Source organism: Hypomesus transpacificus, chromosome 11 (genome assembly GCF_021917145.1).
Source record: "Hypomesus transpacificus isolate Combined female chromosome 11, fHypTra1, whole genome shotgun sequence".
Taxonomy (NCBI): domain Eukaryota; kingdom Metazoa; phylum Chordata; class Actinopteri; order Osmeriformes; family Osmeridae; genus Hypomesus; species Hypomesus transpacificus.
The window spans coordinates 13,032,469-13,046,444 of record NC_061070.1 but is presented as its reverse complement, the minus strand read 5'-3'; the positions used below and the strand labels follow the sequence as shown (position 1 = coordinate 13,046,444).

At 52.6% G+C, this 13,976-nt stretch overlaps 1 protein-coding gene across 3 annotated transcripts in view; it reads left to right on the top strand.

Moving 5' to 3' along the window:
* thada (THADA armadillo repeat containing) overlaps positions 1–13,976 on the top strand; it is a 43,648-nt gene that overhangs the window by 15,788 nt on the left and 13,884 nt on the right. For all 3 annotated transcript variants that reach the window (XM_047029160.1, XM_047029158.1, XM_047029161.1), the window contains 5 exons: positions 295–384; positions 2,367–2,498; positions 6,422–6,590; positions 10,555–10,658; positions 12,582–12,664. In XM_047029160.1, the coding sequence (XP_046885116.1) occupies positions 295–384; positions 2,367–2,498; positions 6,422–6,590; positions 10,555–10,658; positions 12,582–12,664 (578 nt within the window). The remainder of the gene's footprint in view (positions 1–294; positions 385–2,366; positions 2,499–6,421; positions 6,591–10,554; positions 10,659–12,581; positions 12,665–13,976) is intronic.

Below are 13,976 nucleotides of genomic sequence, written 5' to 3'. Positions count from 1 at the left end.
CTGCGGGGCGGAAACAGCTGAAGTGTCTCTCCTCTCCTCCCGTGAACCTAGCCTTCTCTTAATGAGCGCTTTACTGCCCCGTGATGCTTTGAGATGGAAGGATGTGGTTAAGAAGCCAGACCCCAAGTAGAAGACGTTTGATTTTCTTCTCTCTAGTGATTTTTTTTTGTTGTATTAATGGACAGACACGCGCACACACACGCTTTTGAACCAGATAACAGCCATGCCTGCGCTTCCGACGCCTCTTGTCCTCTGTGCCTCACCTCTTGTCTGTGTCTCCCCCCTCGGTTGCAGGATGACGGGCCGGGAGTTCTTCACGCGTTTCCCGGCGCTCTACCCGTTCCTGCTCAGCCAGCTGGGGGAGGTGGCCCTCTCTGTGGACAGGTGAGCCGGGTGGGACCGGGCAGGACATTTCCACCCAGGACCGTCGTGCCTGTCCTCCCATACCAGACCTCCCCGAGGCCCCTGTTCTCACCCTCCTCTGGTTGCGGGAGGCCTCCCAACTCCCAGGGCCGGCCGAGGCCTGATTCCTTAAGGCTCGTTAAACCTTTTAAGTGTATCCGCAGACGGACGGACGGACAGTTTCCTGGGAGAGATGGAGAGATAGAAGAAGGGGGGGGGGGGGGATTCCACTTGTTTGTTAGGAGCTAAGCTCACCATTCATCCCTCCCTATTTGAGTGTCTGTCTCCCATTCCCTGTGCCCTCTGGTCAGAGCGCTATCTTAATATGCATCCAATTAATTGGATTGTTGTTTTCCAGCCTGACTTCTCACCCCCCCCTCTGAAAAAGGCCATGTTTCCCATGAAACCTCCTTGTGGCCCCCTCCACTCTGGGCGGTAGAACCCAGCAGCAGGGCTCGCTGTAGAGACATGCTTGGACTGGGATTTGGTTCTGTACTCTTAGAATACAAACACACACACACAACCTACTACTCCAATAGTGTCCTCCATGCTTGTGTGTTTGCCCTCTTCTCTCTTCTCCTCTCCCACCATCTCTTTCCTGATCACCCCCCCCCCCCCCCCCCCCCCCCTCTTCTCCTCCTCACCCGTTTGCACCCGTTTTTGCATCTCCTCCCATCTGTCAGCTCCTCCGTCTCTGCCTTCCTCTGCGCTCTCCTAGCTCCTCCCTCCCTCCCGGCTAGGCCGTGCCAGCAGGCCTCATGTGTAAGCAGTTCCCTCCCGCTCCCCAGTGCCACGCCATGACATCACATCCAGGCTGGCCCACGCCGTGCCTGACTGAAATTGGACGCTAAACGCGTTACGCTGGGGTCCTAATTAGCGGCTTATTACATTTCCCATCTCGCTGATCGCACGGCTGTCCCAGAGGGTTGCTTTGTGTGTGTTGTGTGTGTGTGTGTTGTGTTGTGTTGTGTTGTGTTGTGTGTGTGTGTGTGTGTTATTGAAGGGGAATAATGAAAAGCACAAGTGGAGCTGGCAGGGCTTCCAGGGTCTTCATATGCTCTATGAGAACCTCATGGCCCATACAAGAGCCCAGAAGCACGCCTCCCTCTCAGCACACACATGAATCAGCAACCTCAGAATACACTCCCACTCCCACACACAGATGAATCCATACACACACACACACACACACACCTCTCTAGTGAGATGGGAACGATCAGGATGACACTGCCAACCAGGAAACTGTGAAACCGCTGGCAAGAATAGACAGTTTCCATTCTGAGTCAGGGAGTGAGTAAGAGAGTGAAGCGGAGGGAGGGAGGGAAGGAGGGATGTGGAAGTTAGTGTGAGAGGGAGGTGAAGAGATTAACGGACAATAGATGAAGTTTGAGTTGATGGAATGGCTGGTTTGGGTCCTCGGAAATGTGGCACATACATCAAATCTCTACTCTGTGTGTGTGTGTGTTTGCTTGCTCGTATTTGTGTTTCATATTCCCATATTGCTGTGAACATCTGGGCTGTAATGTTCCCCAGGTCTCATGGCTCAGAGCTTCAGTGTGGGGGTTAAAATAGATCTGTATAAAACTTGTCTAAACACTGCACACTGACTAGCCCAGTCCAGATGTGTCAATGATTAGTAAATCATGACAATGCCTCTGGCTCCCACTCCTCCTCCTCCTCTCTCTGTTCTCCATCACCCTGTTTTAGTTTCCCACTTTCCTTCTTATTCCACCTTCCCTTCACTACCTTTACTATCCACTTCTCTGCTTTCAGCCCTTCATATCCCCTGTTCTCTTCTGAAGCTATAATATGATTCGACAAATGTACAAAGTACTGATTCAATGTTGCCCTATGTGAAGCAACCAGCCACCACTATACAGAGTACCCCCCCCATTCCCCCCCCCCCCCATGTGAGCTTTGAGACCTCTGAACTTGCCCCTCCCCCACTCTGTTTATCCTATCAGTGACAGCGGACAGGTGAGGCTCCACCCCAGTTTGTTCCTGCTCCTGTTGGTTCTGGGCAGACTCTACCCCTCCCCTATGGATGGCTCCTCCTCCCCGCTGGGCCTGGCCCCCTTCATGCCCTTCATCATCAGGTGAGTGGAACGTGCGCACACACACACACACACATCGATATTCCAAAGCAAACACATTAGATGTGTACTTCTCTCCTGGCCTATTACAGCTATGGTAAAAACCAGTCATGCCAGAACCAAACATCTCAACCTGGATACGGCTCTGTTAAGAGCCCTTATTGGACGCCAGTTTAGGTCACTACGCCAAAGCTGTACGTGTGTGAGGGAGGGGAGCTGGCACACATTGTCCCTTCGTGTGTCATGGCGTTCCAACATTTCCAATCCCGTTATCTGTGTTGAGGGGGGATGGATGGGAAGTTGTGGTTTGGACCTCATACCTCACATAGCTGAGCTGGAAAGAAATGAACAAATATTATTGGTACGTGTTCCTCCATAGCACCTGGGAACAGCCCCAGGGCCAGTAACCCCCCCTCCCTCCATCCCTCCCCCCGCAGGCCTGTACCACCAGGGATAGGGGAGAAGGGGGGGGATCAGACCTTTTTCACCGAGATGTCAGGTGCACCCCGCCACACCCCCAGCAGTGGAACATTCTGTTCCTAGGCTTGGGAAGATAGACTGGGGGAGATTATGAAAGAGGAGTGGCGGGGGAGTAGTGGCCGGAGAAGTGAAAGAACATCTCAAGCGTAAGCAAAGGTCTGGCCTAGTATGGTGAGGTTGAGGTGCTTGTTTACAGAGACTGAGCGTGTGTGTTTGTGTTAGACGCAAGACACGCTTTCAGGTCAGTTCAGGTCAGGGAGGCACTGTAGCAGGTTGTGCTCAAACGCTGGAGGCTACTGTATGGCCGTGTGTGTGTGTGTGGTTGTGTGTGAGCTCATCAGTGGTGTCTCCTTATCTATGCCTGAGAGGGGATGTCTCTGTCCACCATGAGGCCCTTCGGTGAGCAAGCAGGGAGGAAGAGGAGGATGAGGATGGAGGGGCTGAGAGTGAGTCAGTGCCTGGGACGGAGGGAGGAGGGAGGAGAGAGAGGCTCGGGGCAGGACCTTGAGGTTGGAATTCTGGGACTATCCACCGCCGATAACGGCTTCACAACAGACCCAGATACGTGTGTGTCTTACACAGATATGTTTCATTAGCGATCCCGATGTTGTCGCCACGCCGTGCCAACCGCTGATCCTCCCATGAGATTTGATTGCCAGACTGATGCAACGGTGTTGTTGCACAATGTCCATGGTGCTCAGGGAAACCACAGGGTTTCACTCCCATGTTCATACACGCCCCCGACTGAAAGGCAAGGCGGAAGATAGGCCGAGAGATAAAAAAAAAAAAGACAAACGTAGGGGTTGATAGAGAGAGAGATACAGAGGAGAGGTTGATACTGGTGTGGTGCTGGGAGGGTTAACTTCCACAGGGTCTGGGTGTTGGAGCTGGAGGGGGGGGGGCTGGAGGGGGGGGGGGGGCTGGCTGGTTCTTGTCAGTGGAGGTATGCAGCGCACAGGGCTCACATCCACACAAATCAAGCCCACATGTTGGAGGATGTTAAATATAGCTGCATGGCCCTGACTCCTTTGGCTCCAGATCCTGGTTCTCTCTCCCCTGCTTCCTCCCTCTCCCCCAGGCACATGTGGACGTGTCTGGGGAGGCTGATAACTATCAACCCCCCCCCCCCCTTCCACCACCACCATTAAGGTTCCTCCAGAAGAAAGCTTGCCGAGGTGAACTTTGACAGAGGGGCCCGCACGGTCAACATAATCCACCTCTCCATCCCTCTCTCTCTCTGCTCATCCTGGCATCCTCTGATTGGCTCCCCCCCCCTCCCCCAGTACCTCGTCAGATCCCCATCTCCAGCATTCCTCTGCGAGCTCAGGCGTCGCGTGCGTCAGCTCGGCTCTCGTCAGCCGGCCTGGGGATGATCCTAGTGATGAGGACTAGACAGATCTGTCATGTCAGCGTCTCGATGCCACGCCCTCCTCCCTTCACTTAGGCAAAAAACTGGATCGAGTTCACCCCTCCCCTGACAGTGCTTCAAACTGTCCTTCTAATGATTTATCTTCCATTTTCCGACTAAGCTTCTTTCTGCACGTATTCCCTCCCTGTCTTTCCCTCTCTCGTCTGCCTCCCCACCCCTCCCCCTCCACCTCTACCTCCAGCCCGGAACCTGGTTCCTGAACCCAGTTATACGGCCGTACTAACCGGATAGTCCACTGTGTCTCCTGGTGCTCCAGGGTGCATTCTTCACTAACAGACTCCATTATGGCTCTGAGTGGGCCCGTTTGGTTAATGCACTGCCGAGTGACTTTGCAGGACGCTGGAGTGCCAGGCCCCCCAAATGAGCCCCAGATGCCCCCCTCCCCCCCAACCCCCCTGTATCCCGACCCCCCCCGAGACAGCGCTGAAACCCTGTTTCTAAAATTACACCTCTCCAAACTGTCATTTCCTCTCCAAAGAGTTTTAATGAGACAAATTAGCACTGATAGTTAACATATGGGCCACAAATGGGACTGGGGGGAGGGGGGGAGGACAGGAGGATTGGTCATTAGAGGACAGAGGATAGGTGGTTGTGTGTGTGTGTGTGTGTCTGTGTGTGTGTGTGTGTGTGTGTGTGTGTGTGTGTGTGTGTGTGTGTGTGTGTGTGTGTGTGTGTGTGTGTGTGTGCGTGCGTGTGTTTTCGTGTGGATCATGTTCAGCCTGGAGGAATGATAACGCTTGTCTCTGTTAGTCTTTTTTTTTTGGTCTGACTGTCTGTGTGTCTGTCTGGAAGTTATGACACAGCAGGTGGGGCAGCATTTGATGACAGCTGACTGGTCCAAAACAACCTCCCCTTTGTCCACCTCTTTTTATTTTCTCTCTCTCTGTCTCTCTCTATGTCTCTCTCTCTGTCTCTCTCTCTGTCTCTCTCTCTGTCTCTCTCTCTCTCTGTCTCTTCATCTCTCTCTCTCTTCATCTCTCTGCCCATTTCTCTCTGTCTCTATTGGTCTCTCTCTCTCTCTGTCTGTCTCTATTACCTTGTGGAGTGTGGAAGGTCCCTCTGCTTGCAGGACGGCCTTGTGTGGCCTTTGATGTGGGAGCTCTGGAAAATGGGTCAAAGTCGACAGTGCTCAATTGTATTTTTTACTCATGTTTCACAATCAAAGGGCTGATTGCAGCTACGGTCCAGCAGAAGTATGTCAGCCCTTTAGATATTACAGGCGATACAAACTGAGCTAGCCTGGAGGGCTGTGGAGTGTCTTCATTCTGACATTCCTTCCCATAAGTAGCCCTGATGGACGGACGTTCCTCATGTTGTTTTGGAACGTGGGAAGGACTTTCCACAGTGAGCCGTTTGCTCCAGCGCTCATAAACCACCCCTCTCTGCCGTCACGGCCCTGTAAACACACAACAACGTGCGCCCACACACACACACACACACAACAGACAAGCTGAGCCCCCTCACTTCACCTCAGCCCTCTTCCCCGTCCTGACTATCTTCCTCCAAATCCCCCGCCCACCCCATCTGATTTCTTCTCCTTCTGTTTCTCACCTCATCCCTCCTCTTCTTATCCTTCCATTTTCCCCACCTTCATACTCCCCCCCCCCCCCCCCCCCCCCCCCCCCCCCCCCCCCCCCCCCCCCCCTTCACCCTTGTCTCTCTGCTGGCTTACGGGCAGAGGAGAAATGAAAGATGTTATCTGGTAGGCCTGTGTGTGCGCGTCTGTGAGAGGCAGCATTACACTGTCAACCATGCTTCCCTGATATTTTCATAAGTATTTGAATGTGTTAACGTGTTATCTGTTTAGAATGAACAGTCTTTTGTAACTGTAAACTGGTGTGTGTGCTGTATAATAACTCATTATTAAGTTACATTTTGGATAAAAATACTTCAAATAAATGAAAATACTTACTGTAAGTCGCTCTAGATAAGAGCGTCTGCTAAATGACTCAAATGTAAGATGGTTTTCATACTTGGCTCTCTTTGTGGGAAATGACATCTCATGTTTGTGTTTCAGGTGTGGGCGCTCGGCCGTCTACCGGACACGTGAAATGGCAGCACGTGCTCTTGTCCCCTTCGTCATGGTCACCCAGGTTCCCTCCACCATCCATACTCTCCTCGAGGACCTGCCCCTGCAGTCTGGACCTAGAACCCAGCAGAACCACATCCACGGAACCCTGCTTCAGGTGGAGAACCCTCTGAATCCAGAGTATCCCTCTGAATTCTTTCTCTTTATTTCACCACATCTTGCTCTCCCAAAACAACCCATCCTGACAAGACCTTTAGCACACTGCAACGTCTCGGTATGTGTTTGGTTCTGTGAACGGACGCACAAACAGTCCTGCTGTAATGTCAACAGGAGGTGATGTAGCGAATGGTGGGCTGGAACGGGAGGAGACCGGGGTCAGCGGAGAGGAACGGACGGAGGAAACCAGTTGATTCTGTTTTTTTTCCCTCCTGCGTTCCTTGATGTTGCACTCGAGATTTGACGGCGGTCGGGACAGCAGGGAGGTCTGGGGGAGAGGAGGAGGAGAGGGAGGGAGGGAGAAGGCAAAGGGGGAGGTGGGCTCTCCAAGGCTTTCGAGAGATTTTGGAGGAGCTGAATTAGTCCTTTTCCTGTCCTGGCAGCCATATGTGGCGCTTCCCCAGATGGGTGTCTTTCCCTCCTGTGCTTTTCACCGTCTCTCTGTCTCTGTAACTTGGACAAAACAAAGGAATTCAGAGAAACAGAAGGAGATATATGAGATTAAAAGAAGAAGGGAAGCAGAGATGGACTGAGATCCATGAACGGGTCTGGTTATGTGTCTGTGTGTTGGGCCTAAAGCCTACTCCTCCGACATTTCATTTCCTCTCTCGCTCTCTCCTGCTCTCGCTCTCTCTCTCGCTCTCTCCTGCTCTCGCTCACTCTCTCTCTCCCTTTTTCTGTCACTAACTCCATCCTATTCACCTCCCAGTATTTCAGGGAGTATTTTGTCTCAACAGTCTCAACTTTCAAACTAAGATACATGACACATACACAGGTTTTCAAATGGTTGCTTTTGAGCACGTTTTGATACTTGCTGGGGACTACAGCTCGGTGGCAAATTGTCATTTCGATTTTGGGTGTGTGTTCGTTGGCTTGAAGAGCCACAGATGGTGTGTGATTCTCCTGAAAGTGCAGGGTGTCTGCCCTACGTGGCGGCTCAGACAAGGCCGGGGGATGTTTGCTGATGCTGGGGGAGATAGAGGGGAGTATGGGGGTGGACTGTGAGGGGGAGCAGGGTAACCACTGTAAACATGGTCAAGGAGATATGACTGTGTGGGGAGGGGGGAGGACACGGGAATCAGGACATCACTCATACTACTGATCGGAAAGATACTACCTCTGCATGCCACGGGCTGTGTGTGTGCGTGTGTGTGTGTGGACTGTATACTGAGAGTCTGTCTATCCAGAGATGATTAGGACAGTATGTTCAGCTTTTGGGGCTGGCTAATGTATGTTAATTTGTTCTGTCCACTCTCTCTGGATGGCAGTGTCTGTGTATAACAGGTAGCAGATGTCTGGCTCAAAGAGAAACTAGGTTTGTGAGCAGCATACACACACACACAGAGACACACACACACACAGACACACACAGCAGCATACGATCTCACACAAACACTCAAAGTATCTTTGTTCTATCGCCCATGCGATCCTCTCACACAAACACACACACAGGCGGATGCACCAACGCTAGTAGTTCTGAGCAGCTCTTATTCTGAACACCGCAAGTCCCAGGATGGCAGCCTCCGGGACACACGGAGGTTAAAGAGACCTCTTTGATTATAAAAGAACCAAACACAGTCTGAGCCGGTACCGGCTCTGCCCGACCCAAAGTTCTGTTTACACAACGTCCTGACTGGCCTTAACGAGCGCAGCCGATGGACTAGAGCTAACAGAACCCGGCATGTGGCTTCGTTCTCGACACGCGTCAGTGGCGCTGCCTGCCCATGATGCACTGCAGTTCTCTTGCTTCGCCAGGTAGCTTTGGGGGTAATACAAGGGAATTAATCCTTTGTATATTTCCACAACACAGACAAGGCCAACTCAGGAAGAGCCTGTGGAATATGTACTTTTTTTTTTCTTCATCTCTCTGTCTGTTGGTTTCTGCTGAAACTGAAAGATAGCTGAGGTCTATGGCAAACTCGCTGAAAGATAAGGGTTAGTGACATCCACCAAATTTGAACTAGCAGGAAATGTAGCTAGCTATCAAGTTGGACTTTTAGTTTTTCAGTTAAACAGCAGCACCGATAGCGGTAGCTTCGCCATGTGTAGCTCAGAGCTCCGCGGGGGCAAACGGCTTCTGGATGACCAGTAAGGAGGACCAGAGTTGAGGAGGACCTGAGCTGTAGACAGAGGCTAATGGAAGGTCAGCACTCCTCTCAGTCCCTCTTGGGTTCACACATCTACACAGCCACAGCTGCTCCGTGTCTTCTTGGATGTTAGACACACACACAAACACATGCGCTCATACACACTCTGGTCATGCTGGTCCTCTGTCTGCACAAATGGAAATAACAAACAAGTCCCTGGGGTGCAGTTGAGCTGTGCAGGCCCGGAAGATTGATGAAGATGTCAGTGGGTCCACACACACCACAGGCCTTGTTTTTCTCGGAGCACGTGTGACACAGTTTGGGCAAATGTGTGCGTCTGTAGCTTGCGGGTCGGTGTAGCTCTGTTAGCCGTGCGCGCAATTTGTTGATTTGTTTGTACGAGTGTTTGTGTACATGTTTTCAAGGGTGTAATGTGTGGGGCTGTGTGTGGGATGCGTGTCTAATTGTGTGTGTGTGTGTACATTGTTTGTGTGTGTGCGTTGTGTGTGTGTGTCTGTCTGGCATTGCCCTGTGGTCAGTAGCCTAGTTGTGGCGGAGGGAGGGACTGCAGGGCAGGCTGATAACAGACTCCTTCACACACCACCACTATTTTTACCCGCTCTAAAAGTGAGCGACACTCGTTACGGCGCACACACCACACAGGCCGTAAAGCGGCTGGGTGAAAAACAAATAGGTTTGGATTGGTCTTCGTATTCAGCACCACGTCGCCAACCCGTTCCCTGTAAAAGCCTTCCCAAAATGGTGGGGTGGGGGGGGTTGGGGTTGTCGGTGTCGATGAGTTGAAGTTGGAAATCTTGGTACCCTTTTCTACTGGTAACCTTCTCCCAGGGTGGGCAGTAAGCTGAAACATCTCTCTTCGGACATCTGCCTCTCTGTCCTGGGACATTAGACCTCCCCCTTCCCCCCCATGGTAGTCCTGTGATTCTCATCTTGAGCCTCTTCCATCCCAGCCCAGTCCTCTCCCTGACCCCCCTGCTTCTCCCTCCATGTCATCTCGTTTGAAGGCAGAGCCACCGGCGTCTATAAATACTCCCAGCTTCCCTTCCTCTGTGCCTGGCCGGATTAAGCCGGTTGACACTCCCAGACCCGGGACTTCCCAGTCGGAGCGACGAGGGGGGGGTTGGCAGGGGAAGGGAAGGGGTGGTGAGTGTACAGACTAGAGAGGGCTGTGGGTGCTGTTTGTGTGATCCAGTGGGTGTTGGCAGGGCGTGGAGGCAGGAGGCTCTGGAGGCTGGAGGAGAGAGAGAGAGAGGGGGGGGGGGGTAGGCCAGGGTTGGGTGGCCAGGGCTGGTGCTACGTGGTCAGGCTGCTTTCCCCCCACGTTGCCTCCGCTGCCTGAGGTAATGAATGGCTTCCTCCTGGCCTGTGGCCCAGGCCGGGCTAAACAGTATACTTACTCTGGACCAGAATACCCAGGCCATGTCTATGTGTCCTGGCCTCACGAATCCACATGAGCAGGCCTGGAATACACAGGCTGCAGACTGGAATCCACCTGCTAGGCCGCATCTTTGGAGGGTAGGCTTATGTCACTCAGTTTACATAAGCTGTAGTGTATCAATACACTGGGTTGTTCATGAAACCTCATACTGTTAAGCGTTTGCTACACTGTACACTGTACCATTTACTTCCTCATTCCGGGCTAACTGGACCGTTTAGGAGTGTTTACGTCAGTGTTTGTCTTGTCAGGTCAACTGCTTTCCACTCACCGGCATTTACTCCTCCCTAATTCCAGGCTATGGAGGGCTGTGGGTAAGCATTGACTGTGTTTGTGGTTGCTTTTGTGTTCGATGCGCGTAGGTGCTTTTCCTGCTGCGCTCCTTCCAGACGGACACGCACAGGCCCCAGCCTGGGGCCGGGAACATCATGGAAGCCCTCCGGCCACGCATGTGGCTCGCCTCCAGGTGATATGGACACACACACGCACACACACACACACACATACATATGTATATACACATACACACACCCAAAGATAAGATTCCCTGCTACCTCTAGGGAAGAATAGCCCCTTGTCCCGGGGCCCATCCCTACTCCGGCTTGGACCGACCCCATGACCCACGCTGGTATTCATTTCAAAGAGTCTGCCTGCCGCTACAGCCATTGCCATCCCTCCCCCACCACCACCCCCTCAGCCCACCAGAGATGGTACAGATTACCCTGCCACCCCCCCCCCCCCCTCCCCCCACCTGGTGGAGGGTCACTCTACAGGACTACTGTAGATAACACAGGGTGGGTTATGGAGAGGAGTTAGCATGCTAACAGGCTAGCCTTCCTCAGTGGGGACTGATGAGCCTTTATTAAGATGACAAGGTGGATTCCTGCTCGCTGAGGCGTGGCCGCCTCTCGGCGTTTGATGGCTCGCCGCTGCCGAAGCAGCCGTGGAGATCTAGGATAACACGGGTCACAGGGAGCTTCACCACTTTGAAAACGGCCTTGCCTCAAAAAACAACAACTTATTCAAAGCAGCCATCGTTCGACACTGTGGAATGTGGGGTTTGGCGGGGTCCAGAGAGTTCCTCCTGGGTCTCGCCCCTTCCAATCGTTGGTGTCACTGTGGGGTTTTCACTCTCCAGAGTGAGTCAGCACTTAGTGTTTCCAAAGATGGCCGCCCACTCTCTCCCCGAGGTTGATTTTGGCGTTCACAGAGAGCTGAGGCCCACAGAAACACATCAGGATCCTATAGGGTGTATTGGTTGGAACGGGATCTGAGGAGTTATGTTCCTGAGGTCTTTTTTCACAGGGCTACTACTACACACATGTGCACACATACCCCCCCCCCCCCCCACACACACACACACATGCACACACACACACACACCCTGGCTGCTATGGCCAGGTTGAGCCGGGACTCATCCCTTTACAAATCTGTTCTCACTCAAACCACACATACTCCCTTAGGGCTCTTCCCATGCTCTGTAAATGTGTGTATGCATTGCCTGTGTGTGTGTGTGTCAGTGTTATTAATATCTGAGTGATGAAAATGTGACGTCAACCTCACACACTGCCCCCCTTGTTCTTGCACACAAACTTGCGGGTTCTTACAGTGCTGCGGTCACATGCTTGTGTGAACACACATACTGTATACACACACACACACACGCTCCCCTCGCCCACACAGGGAGCAGCAATGTCTGTGCACACACACACACACACACATGCGCATACACACATGTACATGTATATTTATGAAGTCTTCTCTTCAATGATGTCACAAAGCTATGTTTACTGTTGACCTTCTTACTGTAGCTGGACCTGAACACTGTGTGTGTCCGTTCTTGTCTCACCAAAAAAGGAAGACACGGTCATCAAGGGCAAGTTTGTCCATTGGCACTCCTTATGATTGTCCCACTAACATCATTCACGTTGGGTGTTGTGTAACCTACACACACGGGCATTTACACGCGCGCTCACACACACACACACACACACTTACTCCCCTTTGTTGTTATTTTTGTTGGTTTCAGTGATTCACTGATGACGCACATTGCCAATTATGCAGTGCATCAGTCAGTTCAGTTCAGTTCAGCCTGGGAATCTCCCGCTGATGAACGACCTACTTATGAAGTCCTGCCACAGCTCCATGACCTGGTCTGGTGGGTATACCTCCTGACCTCTGGGCCTTGACTGCAGACAGGCCCTCAACCCAGCCACGTCTAATGAGAAGGCATAACTCAGGGCCCGACACAACTGTAGACAATCTGTGGCTACACAGTTTGTGTAGGAACCTGATTGTTCAGAGATAAATCTGTATTTTGGGTCTGTAACAAGTGTCTCTCTCTCTCTCTCTCTGTCTCTGTGTGTGTCCATCTGTGTGTGTGTCTCAGACACAACCAGTGTGTGGTGACCCGCGGTGCTTTCCTGGACGTGTTGGGGACTCTGTGCGGTCCTGTGGCTGGACCCCTCACCGGTAAGTGGTGCTGAACCGACCCAGCCTACAGAACTAGCAGAACATTCAACAGAACATACAGAGTACATTCTCTTCCTCGTCAAGGAGTTGTGATTATGGTGAGCCGTGTGAATGAAACTGTTTCTGTGTAGCCGTCTCACCCGTTGTGTCTGCCTGCATGCAGCTCTCCTCTCTACAGCCATGTCAGAGAGTGGCTGTCGAGGCTGATGTCTGTTGGCGAGGCTGTCCTCTGCTTCCCCCCCACCCCCTCCCCTGTCTGTCTTTGACTGATCGTTTCACAGGAGAGAGGTTGTCTTCTCTGTTCTGGTCACGGTTGAGGCCGGATGGGAGGGTGGGGGGGGGCGGGGGGGTGATAAGGAGGGGTCTGATGGTGTTTCCTTCTCCTATCCAGAATGGAAGAATGTAAAACCAAAAGGCGAAGGCTCTCTTTCTCTCCACTGACAGATGGTGTGATTGTGTGCCTATGACCCAGTTAAAGGAGGAGGGGGCGAGGTGTGTGCGTGCTGGGTGGGGGTGGGGGGGGCGTTGGCTGGCGTGTTTTGGCCCCCATGTGCTTGACACATGTTCCCCCAGCAGTGGAAACGTTTACGGTTTAAAAACAAGACTGCGATTCAGGGCCCTGCCGCTCTGAGCACTTGCATAACACACACACACACACACACGCTCTCTCTCCCAGACGCAGTCAGACCTTCATGATCTTTTTCTTTCTTCTTCTTCTTTCTGTCTACCTGTTTCAACTCTTTCTCTTTCTCTCGCTTCCCTCTTCCCTTCCTGGAGGGCAGTGTTGAGTGGAGCCGGATGATTTAGCCTTCACCTCCGACAAGTTTTTCCTTCAAATATCTCAAGAGAAACCCCATTTGCCTGGGAAGAGCGAGGGAGGCTGTTTAGAGTGCCGGGCACTGGGGTGGGGGCGGGGGGAATAAGGAGGCAAATAAATTCGCTTTTTCACTTTTTCTAACTGGCATCATCCACTAAGTAGGAACTCTAGGTTTATTGGCCAGTTCCTCCAGACATTCCCCGAGCCACTGCTCAGGTCGCTGAGGCGGCCAGCTTGAGGGGCAGGGAGGAGCTGGGTGTTGTGTGTTTTGGAGGGAGGGAGGGAGGGAGGGAGGGGGGGGGGCTGTTCTCCACATGCGTTTCTCCGCTGTGGACTGTTTGATCCATCCAGGCTCGTAAACCCCCCCCCCCCCCAGCCCCCCCTCTCTTTCTCCTAGCCCCGACCCTCCCCCCGACCCCGGCACTTCCAGTAAAAACAGCAGCATAGCTTGGAGCTGGAGGAGCTCCGAGCCCAAGGCCAGACACCGTATGTTAT